At 34.9% G+C, this 15,904-nt stretch overlaps 1 protein-coding gene across 3 annotated transcripts in view; it reads left to right on the forward strand.

Moving 5' to 3' along the window:
* The window catches only part of CSMD3 (CUB and Sushi multiple domains 3), a 699,407-nt gene that overhangs the window by 190,283 nt on the left and 493,220 nt on the right, over window positions 1–15,904 (forward strand). For all 3 annotated transcript variants that reach the window (XM_009643918.2, XM_009643926.2, XM_035899525.1), the window contains exon 5: window positions 12,310–12,517. In XM_009643918.2, the coding sequence (XP_009642213.1) occupies window positions 12,310–12,517 (208 nt within the window). The remainder of the gene's footprint in view (window positions 1–12,309; window positions 12,518–15,904) is intronic.

A 15,904-nucleotide genomic window follows, 5' to 3' on the forward strand; every position in this document is an offset into this window, starting at 1 on the left:
AGACTCTTTTCACCAAGTTGTACACAGCTATGAATGGAGCTGCCAAAGGTTGGAGTATGGCTGTACTATGTTTCCTCTATAGGTCACTACAGAAAAGGAGATACTTCCTGTGGACAATCCTCATATTGATTATAGGGAGAGAGTTCAGAGTTTATTCTTATCTCTAAATCCAAAGGAAGTATAAAGTGACTGTTATTAGCTTAAGTGCCTCTGTTAGGTAAATGCGTAATCTGAACCCAAGTTAAGATTTTATGAAGGCATGTGTCATTTTTGCCTAAGTCTGATTTTTTTTGCTTTTGCATATCTGAAATGTATGAGCTGTTGATGCTCTGAGATTCTTTGATGCCTTTTTTTTTGAGGTAAGTCACATAAGAACAACTCGTAAGATTTAAGAGCTGTCAGGTGACAACTATTACTTAAGGTCAAAATGTGTCCATCATACAGTTTTGTCAAATATTCCTGTCTATTTGAGAAATGATAGCTTTTGAGAAATGATAAATTTTTTGAACAGGTAACTGTCAACTTAACCGTAAATTGATTTTTTAGGCAATAATATAAATACTACAAAATTTTAATCAGTTATTATTAATAAGTGAATTTTAAATTGGAAAATGTGTAACATGATGCACCTGATAATAAAATAAACATTAGTAATTTTTATTATACAAATCAAGAGAAGCCTAAAAGTCCAATAATTTATTGAAATATTAATTTTGGTTTCACATTGCTATTTCATTAAAACTAACAAAATACCTATACTTTGCTGGGTTTGATCAAAAATGCCTGCTTTTTTCCATAATCTAGCTAACTTGGTAATATTTGTCAAAATAGAATTCAGAAATTGAAATATTTAAATATTTATTGAAAGATATGGGGTTTTTTTCAGAAGTATAGCTTTTGAGGTGTCAAAGAGGAACTTCAACTGGTGATGAAGCAATAATACACTTAGAATCAGTCTTTAAAAGCAGAAGTGATCTGTAGTAAGAAAGAAATTCAAGGAGGGAATTTGAATGACTTTCGAATCTCTGAAATTGTATATTTACAGATCTCTCTGGGCAATCTGTTCCATTTCTTGATTATTCCTGTCATGAAAAAGTTTCTCCTTATATCCACTGCGAACCTCCCTTTAGGCCCCTTGTTCTCCTTGCACCACTGCAAATAACCTGCCTCTGTTGTCTCAATAGTCTCCCTGTAGGCACTGGGGGCTGCTGCTAGGCCCTCCCTAGAGCTGCTTCATCTCTGGATTGAACCGCCTTGTTCTCTCAGCATTCCTCAGTGCTCCAGTCCCAATAATCCTGGTGATCTTTTGCTGAATTCACTCCAGTTTATCAATGACTTGTCTGTCTGGGTTTTTTTCGTTTTCTTTTTGTGTGGGGGGTGTGGGTGTGCAAAATTATATGCTGTGCTGTAGAAGCTAACAACCCCAAAACCATAATAGGATTTAAGACAGGGTTTGAAAATAGATCTTCCCCTTCCAACGTGTCTCTGAAAGCCACATCCTTCTCTTCAGCGTGCTTCTACTTCAGAAACATTCAGCAGTTTCTTAGATTGAAACAAACTCCTCTGAACTCAAACAAGTTTTTATTTTCTACCCTCTGGTATTTCTGTATGCTGCATATTCCTATACTATCTTCATCTGTGTGGTGGGTTGGCCTTGGCTGCCTGCTAGGTGCCCACCAAGCCACTCTCTTAGTCCCCCTCCTCAACAGGACAACAAGAGAATATAGATGGAAAAGCCCATAGGTCAAGATAAGGACAACGAAATCACTTACCAGTTACCGCCATGGACAAAACAGACTCAGCTTGGGGAAGATTAATTTAATTTATTACCAATTAAAAATAGAGTATGATAGTGAGAAACAAAAACAAAATTAAAAATCCTTCCTCCCCTCCCCCCTCTCCTTCTCCCCTCCCCCTCGCTTTCTTCCCAGGCTCAACTTCACTCCTTCATTGCTGACTCTTCTACCTTCCACCCCTGGCGTGGCACAGGGCAATAGAGAATGGAGGATTTGGTCAGTCCATAACAATTCTCTGCCCCTCCTTCCTCTCATACTTTTCCCCTGCTCCAGCCTGGGGTCCATCCCAGTCCTTCAAGGACTGCTCCATTGTGGGTCCTTCACAGAGGCTGAAGTTCTTCAGAACTGCTCCAGTGTGAGTTCTTTTCACAGGTACAGTCCTTCAGGAACCGACGAATCCTGTGTGAGCTCTTTTCACAGGTACAGTCCTTCAGGAACCGACGACTCCTGTGTGAGCTCTTCTCCATGGGTCAGTGTTCCTGTCAAGAAAACCTGCTCCAGCATGGGCTTTCCACAGGTTGCAGCTTCCTTCAGAACATATCCACCTGCTGCAGTGTGGGGTCCTCCACAGACTGCGATGGGGATATCTGCTCCACTGTGGTCCTCCATGGGCTACAGGGGAACAACCTGCTTCACCACAGCCTTCTTCACCAGCTGAAGGGCAACCTCTGTTCCGGTGCCTGTAGCACCTCCTCCCCCTCCTCCTTGACCAGTCTTGGTGTCTGCAGGGTTGCTTCTCTCATATTTTCCTCACTCCTCTCTCATCTGCTGCACAATGTTTTTTCCCCTTTCTTAAATACATTATCACAGAGGTGCCACCGGAGTCGCTGATTGCCTCAGTTTTGGTCAGTGGTGGGTCCATCTTGGAGTCATTTGGAATTGGCTCCATCTGACATGGGGGCAGCCCCTCTTCTCTTCTCTTCTCACAGAGGCCACCCCTGCAGCCCCCCTGCTACCAAAACCTTGCCACAGAAACTCCATAAAATCTGCATTTATGCAGGCTTCTGTCTTGGTCGCTCTTTAGCATCCTATCTGCTGCACTCTTCATCTGAGAAGGTCCTTCCAGCTAAGAGCTGTAAGCTAGTCCCAAAGGAAGTGCTGACTCTTCCTTCCCCCAAGCAATGTCAGATGACACTAATTGCTGTGGCCAGGATATGCCACTCAGCCTTCTTCCTGACTGCCCCCCACCACATCATTTTCACAGAACAGAAACATACTTGTTTTACACAGTAAATTACCAAGAGATAAATGAAACAAGTACCACTTTAAACACTTAGATAATTGTCACATTCTTATTTTATACATTAGCGTAATCCTCTTTTTGATAGAGCGGTGTCTCAATTAGAAGTGGGGGAATAATTTCTCTGTGGATCTAAGGCAAAGCTGCAAAACCAGGTGTAAAAATCAGCCATTGATAAACTTTGTTAAGTTTAATGTAGGTTCTTTACCAGGACGCTGAGAAATGAAAAAAAAAAATTAGGAAGAGAACCCTAGTAATTTTTCAAATTTCAGATTATAAATTCTTGATCATCTCTCATGTTTGGTATGCTTGGTTTAAGGACAAGACAAATTTTTAAAGATTTTAATTTTCATTTCACATTTCAAATTTTAATTTTACATTTCAAAATCATAGTAAAAAACCCTTGTTCTTTGTAGTTACTAAAAATAATTAGAAAGAAAAGTAATTTCATTTCAAATTGATGAATTGAAATATTTACTTTTAGGTCTTTTTTTTTTCCTTTCCATTGACTGAACAATTAACTAAATTAATTTCTGCTTTCCTCTGTATTCCATTTTTAATGAATTTACTCTTAAGACCCCTGCCCCTCAGCTACTCGAACAGTAAATATCAGGTTTAAGAATGATGAAATCTGAATTAATATCTTAATTTAACATTGCAGAACTGCTAAACTTTGTTGTTTCACAAAGCAATTGGAAAGTGTTTGAACAGCAAGAAATCTTTTCCTTTAATTTTTTATGTTGTGCTCAGATACGGAAGGCCTGTCCAAATATTGTAATTACCTTGTTTTGTTTGTAAGCAGTAAAATCACCAAGCCATCCCCAAGGTTCATTTTTGTGTGAGAAAAAGATGCATTTCATTCTCTTGCTGGAAAGCAGGAGTAAAGAAACAGTTGGCTGATGTACAGACTGGTGGGTTATCTTATTTAGTTAAACATGCTTGTGAGTTTAATCCATGAAATTTCAAGCCTTACTCCAGAAGATCAGAAAATTAAAAAAAAAATAAACCACCTATGTACAATTTTAACCAAATGGCTTCTGATGCTCTCCAAATATATAGATAATAATTCAGCAGACTGCACACCTTTCATGTTTTTTTTTTTTTTTTTTTTGTAAAAACCCCATCCTATTGGCTTTATGTGCCAGGATTTTTCCAACATTAATATTTTTCCTTCCTTTTTTATAGTTAAAATAAACACTATGCAGTGTTTAGTAGAAAACATTTACTTTACCATTGATAACCATTCAGGAGAACCCAACTCAGCTAAATCACACCCACAACATCATGTTTCCTTGAGGGAAAAACAGTCAACTCTGAGGATCTCACTGAACTTTAATTTATTGCCAGTTAACACAAACATTTAGATACTGATTCAGGATTTGTGAAACAAAAGAAGACAAAAAACTTTCAAAAACATTTAAGGAAAAGTCCTTTCATCCCCCTTTGCCTGCCTCAACTTCACTCCAGACCTCTCCTCCTGCTCAGAGTCTTCACTCCACTTCAGCCTCCTCAGCCCCACCAGCCAGGTGCGGTGGGCGGGAAACGTGTGAGGTGACAGCGCCTACTGGTTTCCTTTTACCCCCATCCTAGTCTCCCACACTTACTCTTTGTTCAGACATGGGTTCCTCCATGTGCCACACTCCCCTTGGGACCTCCCTGCTACACAGTCTTCAGCATGTCCTCAGATTAACCTAATATGTGTCCTCCTGTGTTCTGTCCTCCCATGCTGCCTCCTTCTTCCTCCTGGCTCCTTCGTGACTGCCATTTTGTCACACGGTGGGTCAGTGCCATTTGTTGCTAAGCCAGCTGGAACCAGCTATGACCAGCACTGGGTATTGCATGGCCTTTTTCTACACAGGTCAGCCCTGCAGCTCTGCTGACAATGTTACCCAGTACAGAGCTCCAGGTAGGCACAAGCTGTGTGCATATTGGCAGTGTTTTCCCCATGACATAGCCCATCTTTGTGGTTCTGTCTCAAAAGAGGCAGGTTAGGAGGCAATTTATTCCATTTAACTTCTGCTAGAGAACCATTTAAGCTCCCAAGCTTCCTCACCTTTTTAGCTACAGATGCTATTATTTGATTTTTTTCTGGCTGTCAAATCTATATAAATTTTACAGCTATAGTGAGCATACAAGTGCAAAGTGAAGGATCTGAGGATGTGAATCATGTCAATTTATAATCATCCTTGGATTTATTTGGAATTTAAAATCTGTGAGTTTTACGAATCGCAACAAAAAGCCATAGAAAATAAGACTTCCATATGTCCTCAAGAAATGTTTTATGTCCCTCTCCTCAAAAGCTGGATGAATTTTATGTAAGTCTTAAATGACAAATCTGCTGCAAAGTTATCCTTAAAGATTTTCAGTTGATGGGTGTTTTGCAATCATTTAATTTTCTGAAGGCTATAAGGTTATTCTATGGATAAATTATGAGGAAAGGCTGACATTTTTTATTACTGCAGGTTTGTAGAAAAATCCAACAAATAAATGTTTCTCAGAATATATATATATGTGTATATCTTTCATTATATTTGAACTTTTTAGAATGTATCAGGATAGTAAATGAAAATAAACGTAATATGCATTATGTACTACATATGCTATTCTCTATACTTTAAAGACCCATTCATTTGTTCGTTGATTCTGGGCATTAGATTATCAAGACTAAGTTAAACTAGTTGGATAACTAGGTTTTATTTAGTGGGACAAAAGCACTATTTCCAAGAGGCTTGCAAACCTAGTGAGGAGGCCTTTAAACTAGGTTTATTGGAGTTGGTCACCAAAGCTTGCAAGTTTATCAGAGAACAGGGGATGGGGGTAGAGCATGTACGGGGCAGGGAGATGAGGGATTTTCTTGCACTTTTTTTGAGGAAGTGGGGTAACCAGGGACACATCTCAAGTGCCTGTTCACAAACACATGTAGCATGGGAAACACAGGAATTGTAAATTCATGTACAATTGCAGATCAATGGCATTATTAAAGTCACAGAGCCATAGCAGAACAGCTGGCACTACTGGAGTCCTGCAAAAGACGTATATGGACTCTCCAAGAGGGTGGGTAGGGAGAACAAAAGGGGTCAGTGTTGTAGTTTGTGCAAATGAGGGAGCAGAGGGAACTGCTAGAAAATGGCATTGCTTGTGGAGCTTCCTAAAGATATTTTTGTGACTGTGTGTAATCCATTACTGTGCCCATATGCAAATTTCATAGTCAGATTGTTATTCTACAGACTTTAAAACTGAGCTTAACTTTTTAAGGGGCTTTCCACTTCAGCTTATATAGATTCCTTTTTGCTGCTTGTCTGTAGAACAGCCAATGAAGAAACTTAATGAGACACATTCTAACCTGTTTTTTATGAAAGCAGTATAAGATGTGCAGAAAATTGCAAAGCTGGAGTGTATATAAAAGCATTGGATTAAACACTGGCCAAGTGTGACATTGGAAATTTGTGAAAGTTGCTGATGGATAAACCAGCAAATTCAGACTTGTGGAAAATTAAGTTCAAAATGTGTTATGAAGCTGCTTCTCAATGCTGAGCTCTGTAAAAACAATCTGAGTGTAAACATACAAACCTATAAAGGGGAAAACACTAAGCATAAAATGCTTCTCTAGTAATAATATTCAAGTTAAGATAATTCTGAGTTTCATAAAAAAACAGTGAATAATTCTCCATATTTTTATAGACATTTTTAAAACATTCATAATGAGTACCTATTGGAAAAAAAAACCCTATCTATGCAGTGATCAGTGCTGCTATCTAGGTGAGATTTTTTATTTATTTATTTTTATTTAGAGCTAACCTCTGACAAACTTTCAGGAGTAAAAAGAAGAGACAAGGTCCTTGGGAAAGAAACTACCTTCTGATTCGGAAATGTTAGTGTAACTTAAGTTATAGCTAAGATAGTGTGCTGCCTTTTTAATCAACAAAACTTTTCCTTTCTTATGCCAGGTTACTGCCTGGAGAACATAATCTTATTTTCTTTACTTTCTACTTTGAATATGAAGGTAATTGATTAAAAATCTTATTTAGAAAACACTGGAAGAATTTTATAACAAAATATTTTTTTTTCTGTCAGAATCGAGATTATAGTTAAAGGGTAGTTGTTCTGGAAAAATAGCAAAAAGTATTATCTACATAATTAATTTCCATTTCCATTCTACTTGCATCAAATAGTCATGAGCTGTTTCAGAAGGATGTAAAACCCAACACCTTTCATTTAGAAACATCTGAAAAAGCTTAGAATTATACTTCACTTTCCATATAATTATTTTATACATGTAAGTGGTTAATTTATTTTCGATGTATGATAAATACAGGGTGACAGAGAATGACTTTTTTCAGGGTCCCTGTTTTCTTCAGTTGCCCATCAGATATCTTAACAATTAGATAATAATATTTCATGCAGCAGTTGAGAATCAAATAAAATTCTGTAGATGATTAGAGTTTGTGTAGACATGCATATGTGCATGTGCTTGCTGTGCAGAAACAGGTAAAGTGTTTTTTCACCACACTAATCATTAGTTAATGTTATGTATTTGCCCATATTAAATTCTTTTGAAGAGCGCTGGAGTTTCTCAAAGTAGTGATTGCTTTCTAATGTAAAGATCTTTCATGATCTTCAGACAAAAGGTGGTTATTAATGTGTATATTTAAGAGAAATCATTAATATGACTGTAAAATGCTTAAAAAGGGGTGATAGAGTGATGATTCCTTTAGATTGCTCAGCTAATTTTTCTGAAATATGACTATCTAAAATTTGAAAGAGCAGACAACAGTGTGTCTGGGGTTGTACGTGAACTACACTGTGAAGTGTATGCCATGAATTTCATATAGTCTGTGTAGCTAAGATTGAGGTATAAAGGAATTACTGCAGGTCCTCTCAGATTTCCTTGATGGGTTTCTTCAAAAGTGTCTCAGCTTGCTCAGAACTTTTATTGGCTATTGTAAAGATCATTGTTTAAACTTGGAAAGTTGCTATAGTCTTTTTTTTTTCTTGCATTATTTTCAAGAATAGATAACACATCTATTACTCCGTGATGAGTTGAGTTATGCGCTTAGGTTTAAGTGTTCGTTACACTATAAATATCTAGATAGATAAGATGATGTGATACATTGTGTGCCAGATTAAAGCTTGATCTACCATGCAATCTCACTGAATGCTCATTGAAATCTAGACGTTTGCATGGCCTATAAATCTCTGATAATATTGCCTGTCTTTGATCATTTATCTTCTTGAAAATTATAGTTCAATATTTATGTAATGTTATTGTGAATATCACTGAAACCTACAAGAATCAGCAAAACATTAAATAAGACTAACTAGACAAATATATTTTTGAAATTTATTATGAAAATGAAACAATGAACAGCAAACCAGGAAGATGGTTAGAAAATAAAGTATAAAATTTTATGAAATTAATTTTCACCAAAAATTATTTAAATGTATACTCATTTAACGTTAATTTTTTATAGGCATTTAACCATAATTTAGAAAAAAAAAGCTTCATGTATCTGTGTATATAAATAAAAAGCAGTCTATGACCATAAAAAGCAAAAAAAAGCCCCCAAACCCCTCAAAACCTTTGTTCTCTCATAATCATCACTCACATCATATCAGTGATACTCCCTCTGCATAAGAACCCTTATGCATATTCAAATATGGATCCTCATTTGAATTCATAATACCTTGAAAAGCTTTTCTAAGCCAAGTCCCTACTTGCATATCACTTTGAAAATCTTCCCCTTGCAGCATATGGTTAAGATCAGAGAAGTATGTTTCAGAAAATGACATCTTGGCAGTATGCATATTTTTTGCATTTATGCCTTCAATATCACATTTGCAAGTTTGTAGGTTAGATAAATTTTCCCAGTATGTGACAAAATAAATTTAATTTGAAAATATGGTGTAGGAATTTTAAAGGTAGATTTTTTTAAAAAAATATCATCAATGTAAGCTATGTATTTTTAATTGTATAATGTCAGATTCTAACAAGTCTTAACTGAAGTATTGTCTTCTTACCACTCTTGTGGTGAGAAGAAACAATTATTACATTTTCTTTTATTTGTCAGGTTCTTATGCACTATGAAGTCAGTGGTAGAACTGCTGTCAACTTCAGAGTTTGTCAGTTTACTTGAAGATCAATTCTTTTTTCCAGTGGCTTCACAACTTAAGGCACCAAACTTTTTCATGGTCATTAATGTTTGCTAGCCTTCTCTCAGATGTGAGCTTTTACCTGTGAGGCTCTGACTGCAAGACTGGAACCGAACAGATCACAAGAAATTATATTGTAGGTGGAGGAATATAGGAACACAACACAGTAATTCCATTGTTTATTGGGCTAATGCTTGAATGATAGAGGCTAAGAGGATATCTGGTGTGGTCTTGGTTATATTTACAGCACTTAAATGTAGTTACTATTAATTTAATTTGTAGGAAAAATGCTACATGAATCAGAACAATATATGTGATGATTTGTCTGGTCTATTTTGCTGATGGCAGCAAAATTACATTTTGGCAAAAATTTCTAAACAGATGAGGCTCAGATATAGTGGACATGGTCATTGAACAGCTTCTGTTTTTAAACACAGTCTTTTCACATATTTTTAAACACATATTCTTTTAAATGTTGGTAGAGTATAGCAACATTTTTAGTGAATAGGTTTTTATATTGCTAGGAACTAGGGAAGTTTTCTCTATAATTCATTTGTGAAAAGTAAAAAAATTAGTTCTGCAATACAGTATTTTTCAAAAGCACTCCTTTTCTCAGTCTGACATAAAACTATTCCAAGGTCTCTAGTCTTGCATGTTACACTTAGTTTTCTGCTTTTAACTTGTTACATGAGCTGAAAAGCTATTTCACGTGCTACTATTTGTCTTACCAGTTGGCATAAGCATCAGTAATCTAGCTATGAAAATTTATCTATAAGAACTTTTTCAAATCAGTACTTGATAAAATATATTTCAATTTTTTAAAAGCAATATACAGATCCTTTAAAATAATTGAACTAGTATGTTACACACTGTTTTAATGGATGTTTTACTTCTAATAATTACTAGCAATTAAAAATTATTTCCCTGATTGTCTTTAATGCTTGAACCAAAAATTGTATTATTACCTTTTTAATATTTTTATTCTTTTCACAGTAAAGGGCCTAAACCTGTGATGTGATGAGGTTTCTCAGTTTTGTTGTATTTAGCGGATACTAAGTGCTCTGTCTAATTAGTCAGATTAAACCCAAGATATATGTTTTTACTTTGGTTTTTCTATCTGATGATATACTGATTTAGCAGAATTCTTAAGAGACAAACCCCAGTATTTTAAACTCTGAAGCTACTGTAATTAAGAGGTTTCTTACAATCATTAATTTTTTCTTTCTGTTAAAACTTAGGCATTATGTGTGTCAGAGTTCTTTAAAGCCTTTCCTCTGTGATGCTATACTCCCTCATTTATTTTTTTTTTATCCTTGTCATCAAATTTTCAGCAATATTAACTTTTTTAAGGCTCTAGAGTAAGTTTTGTTCTTGTTAGCACTGTAATTAAGCAGAAAAAATAGTTGTTTTTCAGGTATGCTTCAAACATTTGAATAATAAACTGAATAAGTAATGCAATACAGTATTTCCATCTAGTAACACTGTATTTCTGTATAAGTTATTTGAAAGGTAATTCCATTTCTGAAAGTAATAGCACTATATTCATAACCAATTTTATTAGCTCGCAGGAAAAATTTTGACATGAGGGCCTCAAAAACTTTTTTTGAGTTATTAGGCATATATGCACTACTAAGATAGAAGATAGACAACATCAGTCGTGTTCTCTTACCTTACCAAATGGCATCTGTGAATCACAGATTTGAGAATTGTTTACTCACAGAATTAGTTCTAATGGTGTTAGAACTGATTCTGTAAATCTCCAATATTTACCTAGTTTATTCAGCATTAGATTGCGTGCTAGAAAATAGCACATTATTGTGTCAAATAGTCTCTAACCAGGTTCCTTTAGATATGCGGTACGTGGAGAATGTAATGTTTAATATCAAATTCACTTACCTGAAGATAGTTAATGTTACACAGGACATCTAATTTAGCAGAGTGGTACAAAATATATTGCATAACAACACAAACATAGGTTACACTTAATAAAATGTATAGCAATTGCAATATACAATTTTATCAAAATACCAATGTAATTGCCATTACAGGTATCAGTAACATGCTCATCACCACAACACTGGGCATCCCCAGTTGTTGGAAGGAATACATGGGTTGAAGATAGCTCAAGCCCATTGCTCTCTTTGTAGTTCTTTTGTTATTTATCTAGGTTTTTTAATCTATGTTGGGCTGAACTAAATATTCACTCCTGCCACACTGGTCCAGCTAACTCAGGGAGATGTTCACACTCTTAAAGAACTCAGGGAGAAACATTTCCACCACCAGTTAATCCACTCAACTATTGATAGCTGCTTATCTAAAACAAAGGCCACTCTCTGGTCAGCAACAGCTGTGTTCAGTCACACCCTGCACTACTCCATGAACTTTATGGGCACATCACCCTTGCCCATCTTCTCTGCTCCTTATTCTATTTTAGGGATTTATTGCTGTATTCACAACCTATTAATAATTGGTTGTGATAATTTCTCAATTATTCACATATCATGAAAAACGTATTCCTATGGTCATGTCTGAAATACGTCATCTATTAAAACTTACTGCCATTAAAATGACATTTGGGAAATCACCCATGAATGGCTTTGGTTTGAAAACTGATCAGCTGTTTAAAAATTGGAAAAAGATTTTTGGAGAACAAACTTAAACAACACTAGATGTTTACTAAAATAAAATAATACAATTAGCATAAGATGAGTAGGATTCTCATGCTTCTTTCCTCAGTATGATGTGACTGCTGCTCATCATGCATAAGACTGCACATGGTAGGGATTAAACTCAACTTGCTTTATGAGAACAATTTTGGTTAAAGCAAAAGAAGAAATAATAAAATTTTTGCATGCTGCTGTAAAGTGAGCGAAACCATGATAATCAAAATAATAAATAGTAGATTGTAAAAATACATGCTGGCACTAATATAATAATTTTTAAATCATTGAAATCTGAAGCAATTACTTGTTAACCCTTTAACTTTGCATCAGCATTCCAAGTCTAACATGTTAAAAAAACTTAACCAATTTTTCACCTAAAAGGTAATTAAATTCTATTCTCAAAACCAAAGTATACATTTCTAAGAGGTGATTTTAATGACATAATTTTTTTTTTTAACAGCTGAGGATGCCTGTGGAGGAACTATGAGAGGATCCAGTGGTATCATCTCGAGCCCCAACTTTCCTAATGAATATCATAATAATGCGGACTGCACATGGACAATTGTGGCAGAGCCCGGAGATACTATCTCGCTCATATTTACAGATTTCCAAATGGAAGAGAAATACGATTATTTGGAGGTAGAAGGTTCTGAACCACCTACAATATGGTAAGTCAACTAGTGCAATTTTAATGTGGTAAAAAATAAAAGGAAGGATAACTTTTGTTACGTTTCCTTTTGTTAATACCTAGTCTTACTGAAAACAAAACCAAAACAGTAATGGTTGTTACTATGGCATAAATGTTGATATACTAATTGCAGCTATAAATAATGTCCAAATATATTCCAAGTATGTAACATGGAATGAAAGGCACTGTAGGCTCATTCATGTCATTGTCTGTAGGTCTAACCATTATTGTATTAAAAATGTATATATTTAGAAACAGAACGGAATGGATTGTTGTACTGGTAAGGATTGGTGGAGCCTTCAGGGACTTTCACAATGTCAGAAAGTGAATGGCATGGAGACCTTTCAGCACAGAGCTGAGGGAAGTAGCATCGATCACACCTGTTGGTCACAGATTGTCTCTGGAGGAGTTTCTGTACACAGAACTGTATACATGGTCTCACTAGATAATGTGCTGGGGGCATGGCTGGTGTTACGCTCATCTAGAAACTGCCATCCTGATCTGTGAGATACAACACACCGAGATGACTAGCCACAGCACTTTTTGGGTTGGGTTTTATTCCAAATATATTACCTTTAGAGAGGATTTCCATTTCTTGTTTGTTTGCTTGTTTGTTGACTTAGCAGTAGTAACAATATTTTGTTACTTCAGGCTGGCTTCTGCAATTCGTGATCTCAGTGTAGATGCATTTTGTAAAACAAGTAAAAGAAATAAAATAGTAAACAACCTCTTTCATGATAGGTTCAGTTAAGTAAAAAAAATAAATTATACATTCTGTGTTTTTCTGGCCTGATAGTTTTATGGCAACGTAGCATCCCACTAATCAAGAAACATATTAATATGACGAAAACCTGTGTCTGTTATATTGGTTTAAATGTACTATTGGTTCGCTTAAAAGAGGATGTATATAAAACCATAAATAATACTGATGCTCTCCAGTAAAATCTTAAGCTCTTAACTGGTTCATAAAACGTTATGAGGGTTCTGCTCAACAGACAGAGGTATTTGAACAACAGGTGATGCAACAGGTGGTTGGTTAACCACATAAAGTCAGTGTTGTTTTCTTATTTTCAATATAAAAAAAACCCGAATGGCATAGACCAAATAATCTAAATTACTTTTATACTAAGACAATATCCCGAATTGAATAATGACATTGTTTTGAAAACATCAGTCTCAGTTTATACAAGTGATGCTTATAAGTAATATGCCTTACTACTTCAGGGTATATTAGAAGCCTATACATTAAGTCTCAGCTTTAGCAAATAATATTTTGTAATTTGAGTTAATTCATACTGCCACCTACATAGTTAATTACCTGTGTTAGAATACTACTTAATTACCATTGAGTTTTTCAAGCTGTTAAACTGAAATCTTTTGAACTAGCTGTCAGCTAAAATAATTTTTAAACAATAATTTATAATAATTATTAGTGAGACATGCAGACAAAATTCACTTGAATAGCTAAATATGCATTTGATTATTCTTGAATGTGTTTTATGTATTCAGTCGTGAGCTTCAAATAATTATTTAATTTTTTTTTCTGCAAAAGGTCTTGGCTATATTTAAATGATACAATGGAAATTCTCATATTATCTGTTTACAAAACATAAAAATTTACAATGCTAATTTAATAATTGCTCATGTAGAGAAGCAGATTGAGAGCATATTCTTTTTTTTAGCTTGTCATTTATATTCCCTAAATTAGACTGATGTATTCAATTATGCAAAAGTATCCTCCCATATGTTAGGAAAAATAGATTTGGAAAGCTTAATTTGTTAATTTGTTAATTAACAAACAATTTGTTAATTAGATTTATGGTGGTAATACTTTATATCCCCGTAGACTATAGCTTGAGGTTTAGTTCAAGTTATCTTAGTTTATAAAGTCTACATAGAAGTATACTTCTAAAGCTGAAACTGGGCTCTTGATCTTTCATTCTGGATAATAAATAATACATAATTTGTAAAATTAATAAAAACATATTCGATGATCTGGTTAGTTAGTAGTATTATCAAATCATTTTTTAGACATTTTGTTAAAAACCCTCAAACTTTTCTTCCGCACATCTGCTATGTAACAAAATATCTCTACTTTTTGGTTCTAAGTAAAAAAATGAGCTGAAATATAGCAGATGGACTGGGGTTATCTATGAGACAAGACTTGAGTTCTTCATGAAGTGCTAACTTTCTGTAGTCTTCCAGTAGGTCATTATAATATTTCAGTTATGCCAAGTCTTTTCTTTAAGAAAATGTCTATTGTCCATTTTCATTTAAGTAGTGGGAAAAACCAGCATAGATGCTCTTCAGGCTTTTTGTTGCCTGACATCAAGGGCTGATTCTGACATTTGGTAACTTGAATTGAACAAAGGTGTTTTTTTCTTTTTGGAAGGGAAACTGAGAGAACATTTTTAGTTTGAGGAAACTAATTTCCCTATTTTTTCTCAACATATCAAAAACCTGAAAAAAATGAGATGTAGTGAAATGTTCCTTTTTGCCTAAGTGAAAAGTTAGGGTTTGAGACATTAATTGGTGAAAGAAGTAACAATATCATTATGGGATAATTTATCCAGCATATGGATGTTCAGAGTTAAATATTCTGAGAGTATCTGAACACGTAAGAGTTTTCTAATGCTTGCCTCTAGGATACTTTGTTTGGAATGTCTCATTCTCTTATTTTGCTGTTGGTCACTTTTAATGGAATATTTAATAATCACTAATCACTGACCAGAAAACTGGAATGATTCTCTAGGCTGATTTGACATGGGTGTCCTGGATTTCAACTTGTACTCTAGTCTGAATTGTCAAGACAATTGTTAAGACTCTAGTTAAATTGTATAGGCAAAGTGGTAGAACCTTAGAATACCCTATGAAAGATGTGCTTAGATCAGTGTCTTAAGGAGACAGGGTAAGGATAAAAAATATCTATTTCACACTGTCTTAGACAAAGGCAGTAAATCTGTATCTTCTATTCCTGATTACCAACTTAATGTAGCTGTTGGAAAATAAGTTGACAATTTCTCCTTCTACATGTTTGGAGAGCTTGGGTATTAAAAAAATCCCAACCAAACCAAACCAAAAAACGCAAAGCAGCAAAGGTATTAGACTAATTGAACTTGAAATGATGATTAGTTTTGAATTAACCAATACATTTTTGGTGGATAGACTGGAAAGTCATATAAAATAAAGGTTGTCATAAAGTACGTGCTTAGAGCTCTAAATTAAGTGATCTACTGCTGTAGTCTGAATAATGATCACAATTTGTTTTCAAAGAACACAAAATTATGTGATTTTTTTATTATTTGTTATCATGAAGGTGTGCATTAATGTGAAGGTGTTTGAGAGTGTAGTAGTGTCTCAAAGGTTG

This window comes from Egretta garzetta, unplaced genomic scaffold (genome assembly GCF_000687185.1).
Source record: "Egretta garzetta isolate BGI_Z169 unplaced genomic scaffold, ASM68718v1 scaffold240, whole genome shotgun sequence".
Classification (NCBI taxonomy): Eukaryota; Metazoa; Chordata; class Aves; order Pelecaniformes; family Ardeidae; genus Egretta; species Egretta garzetta.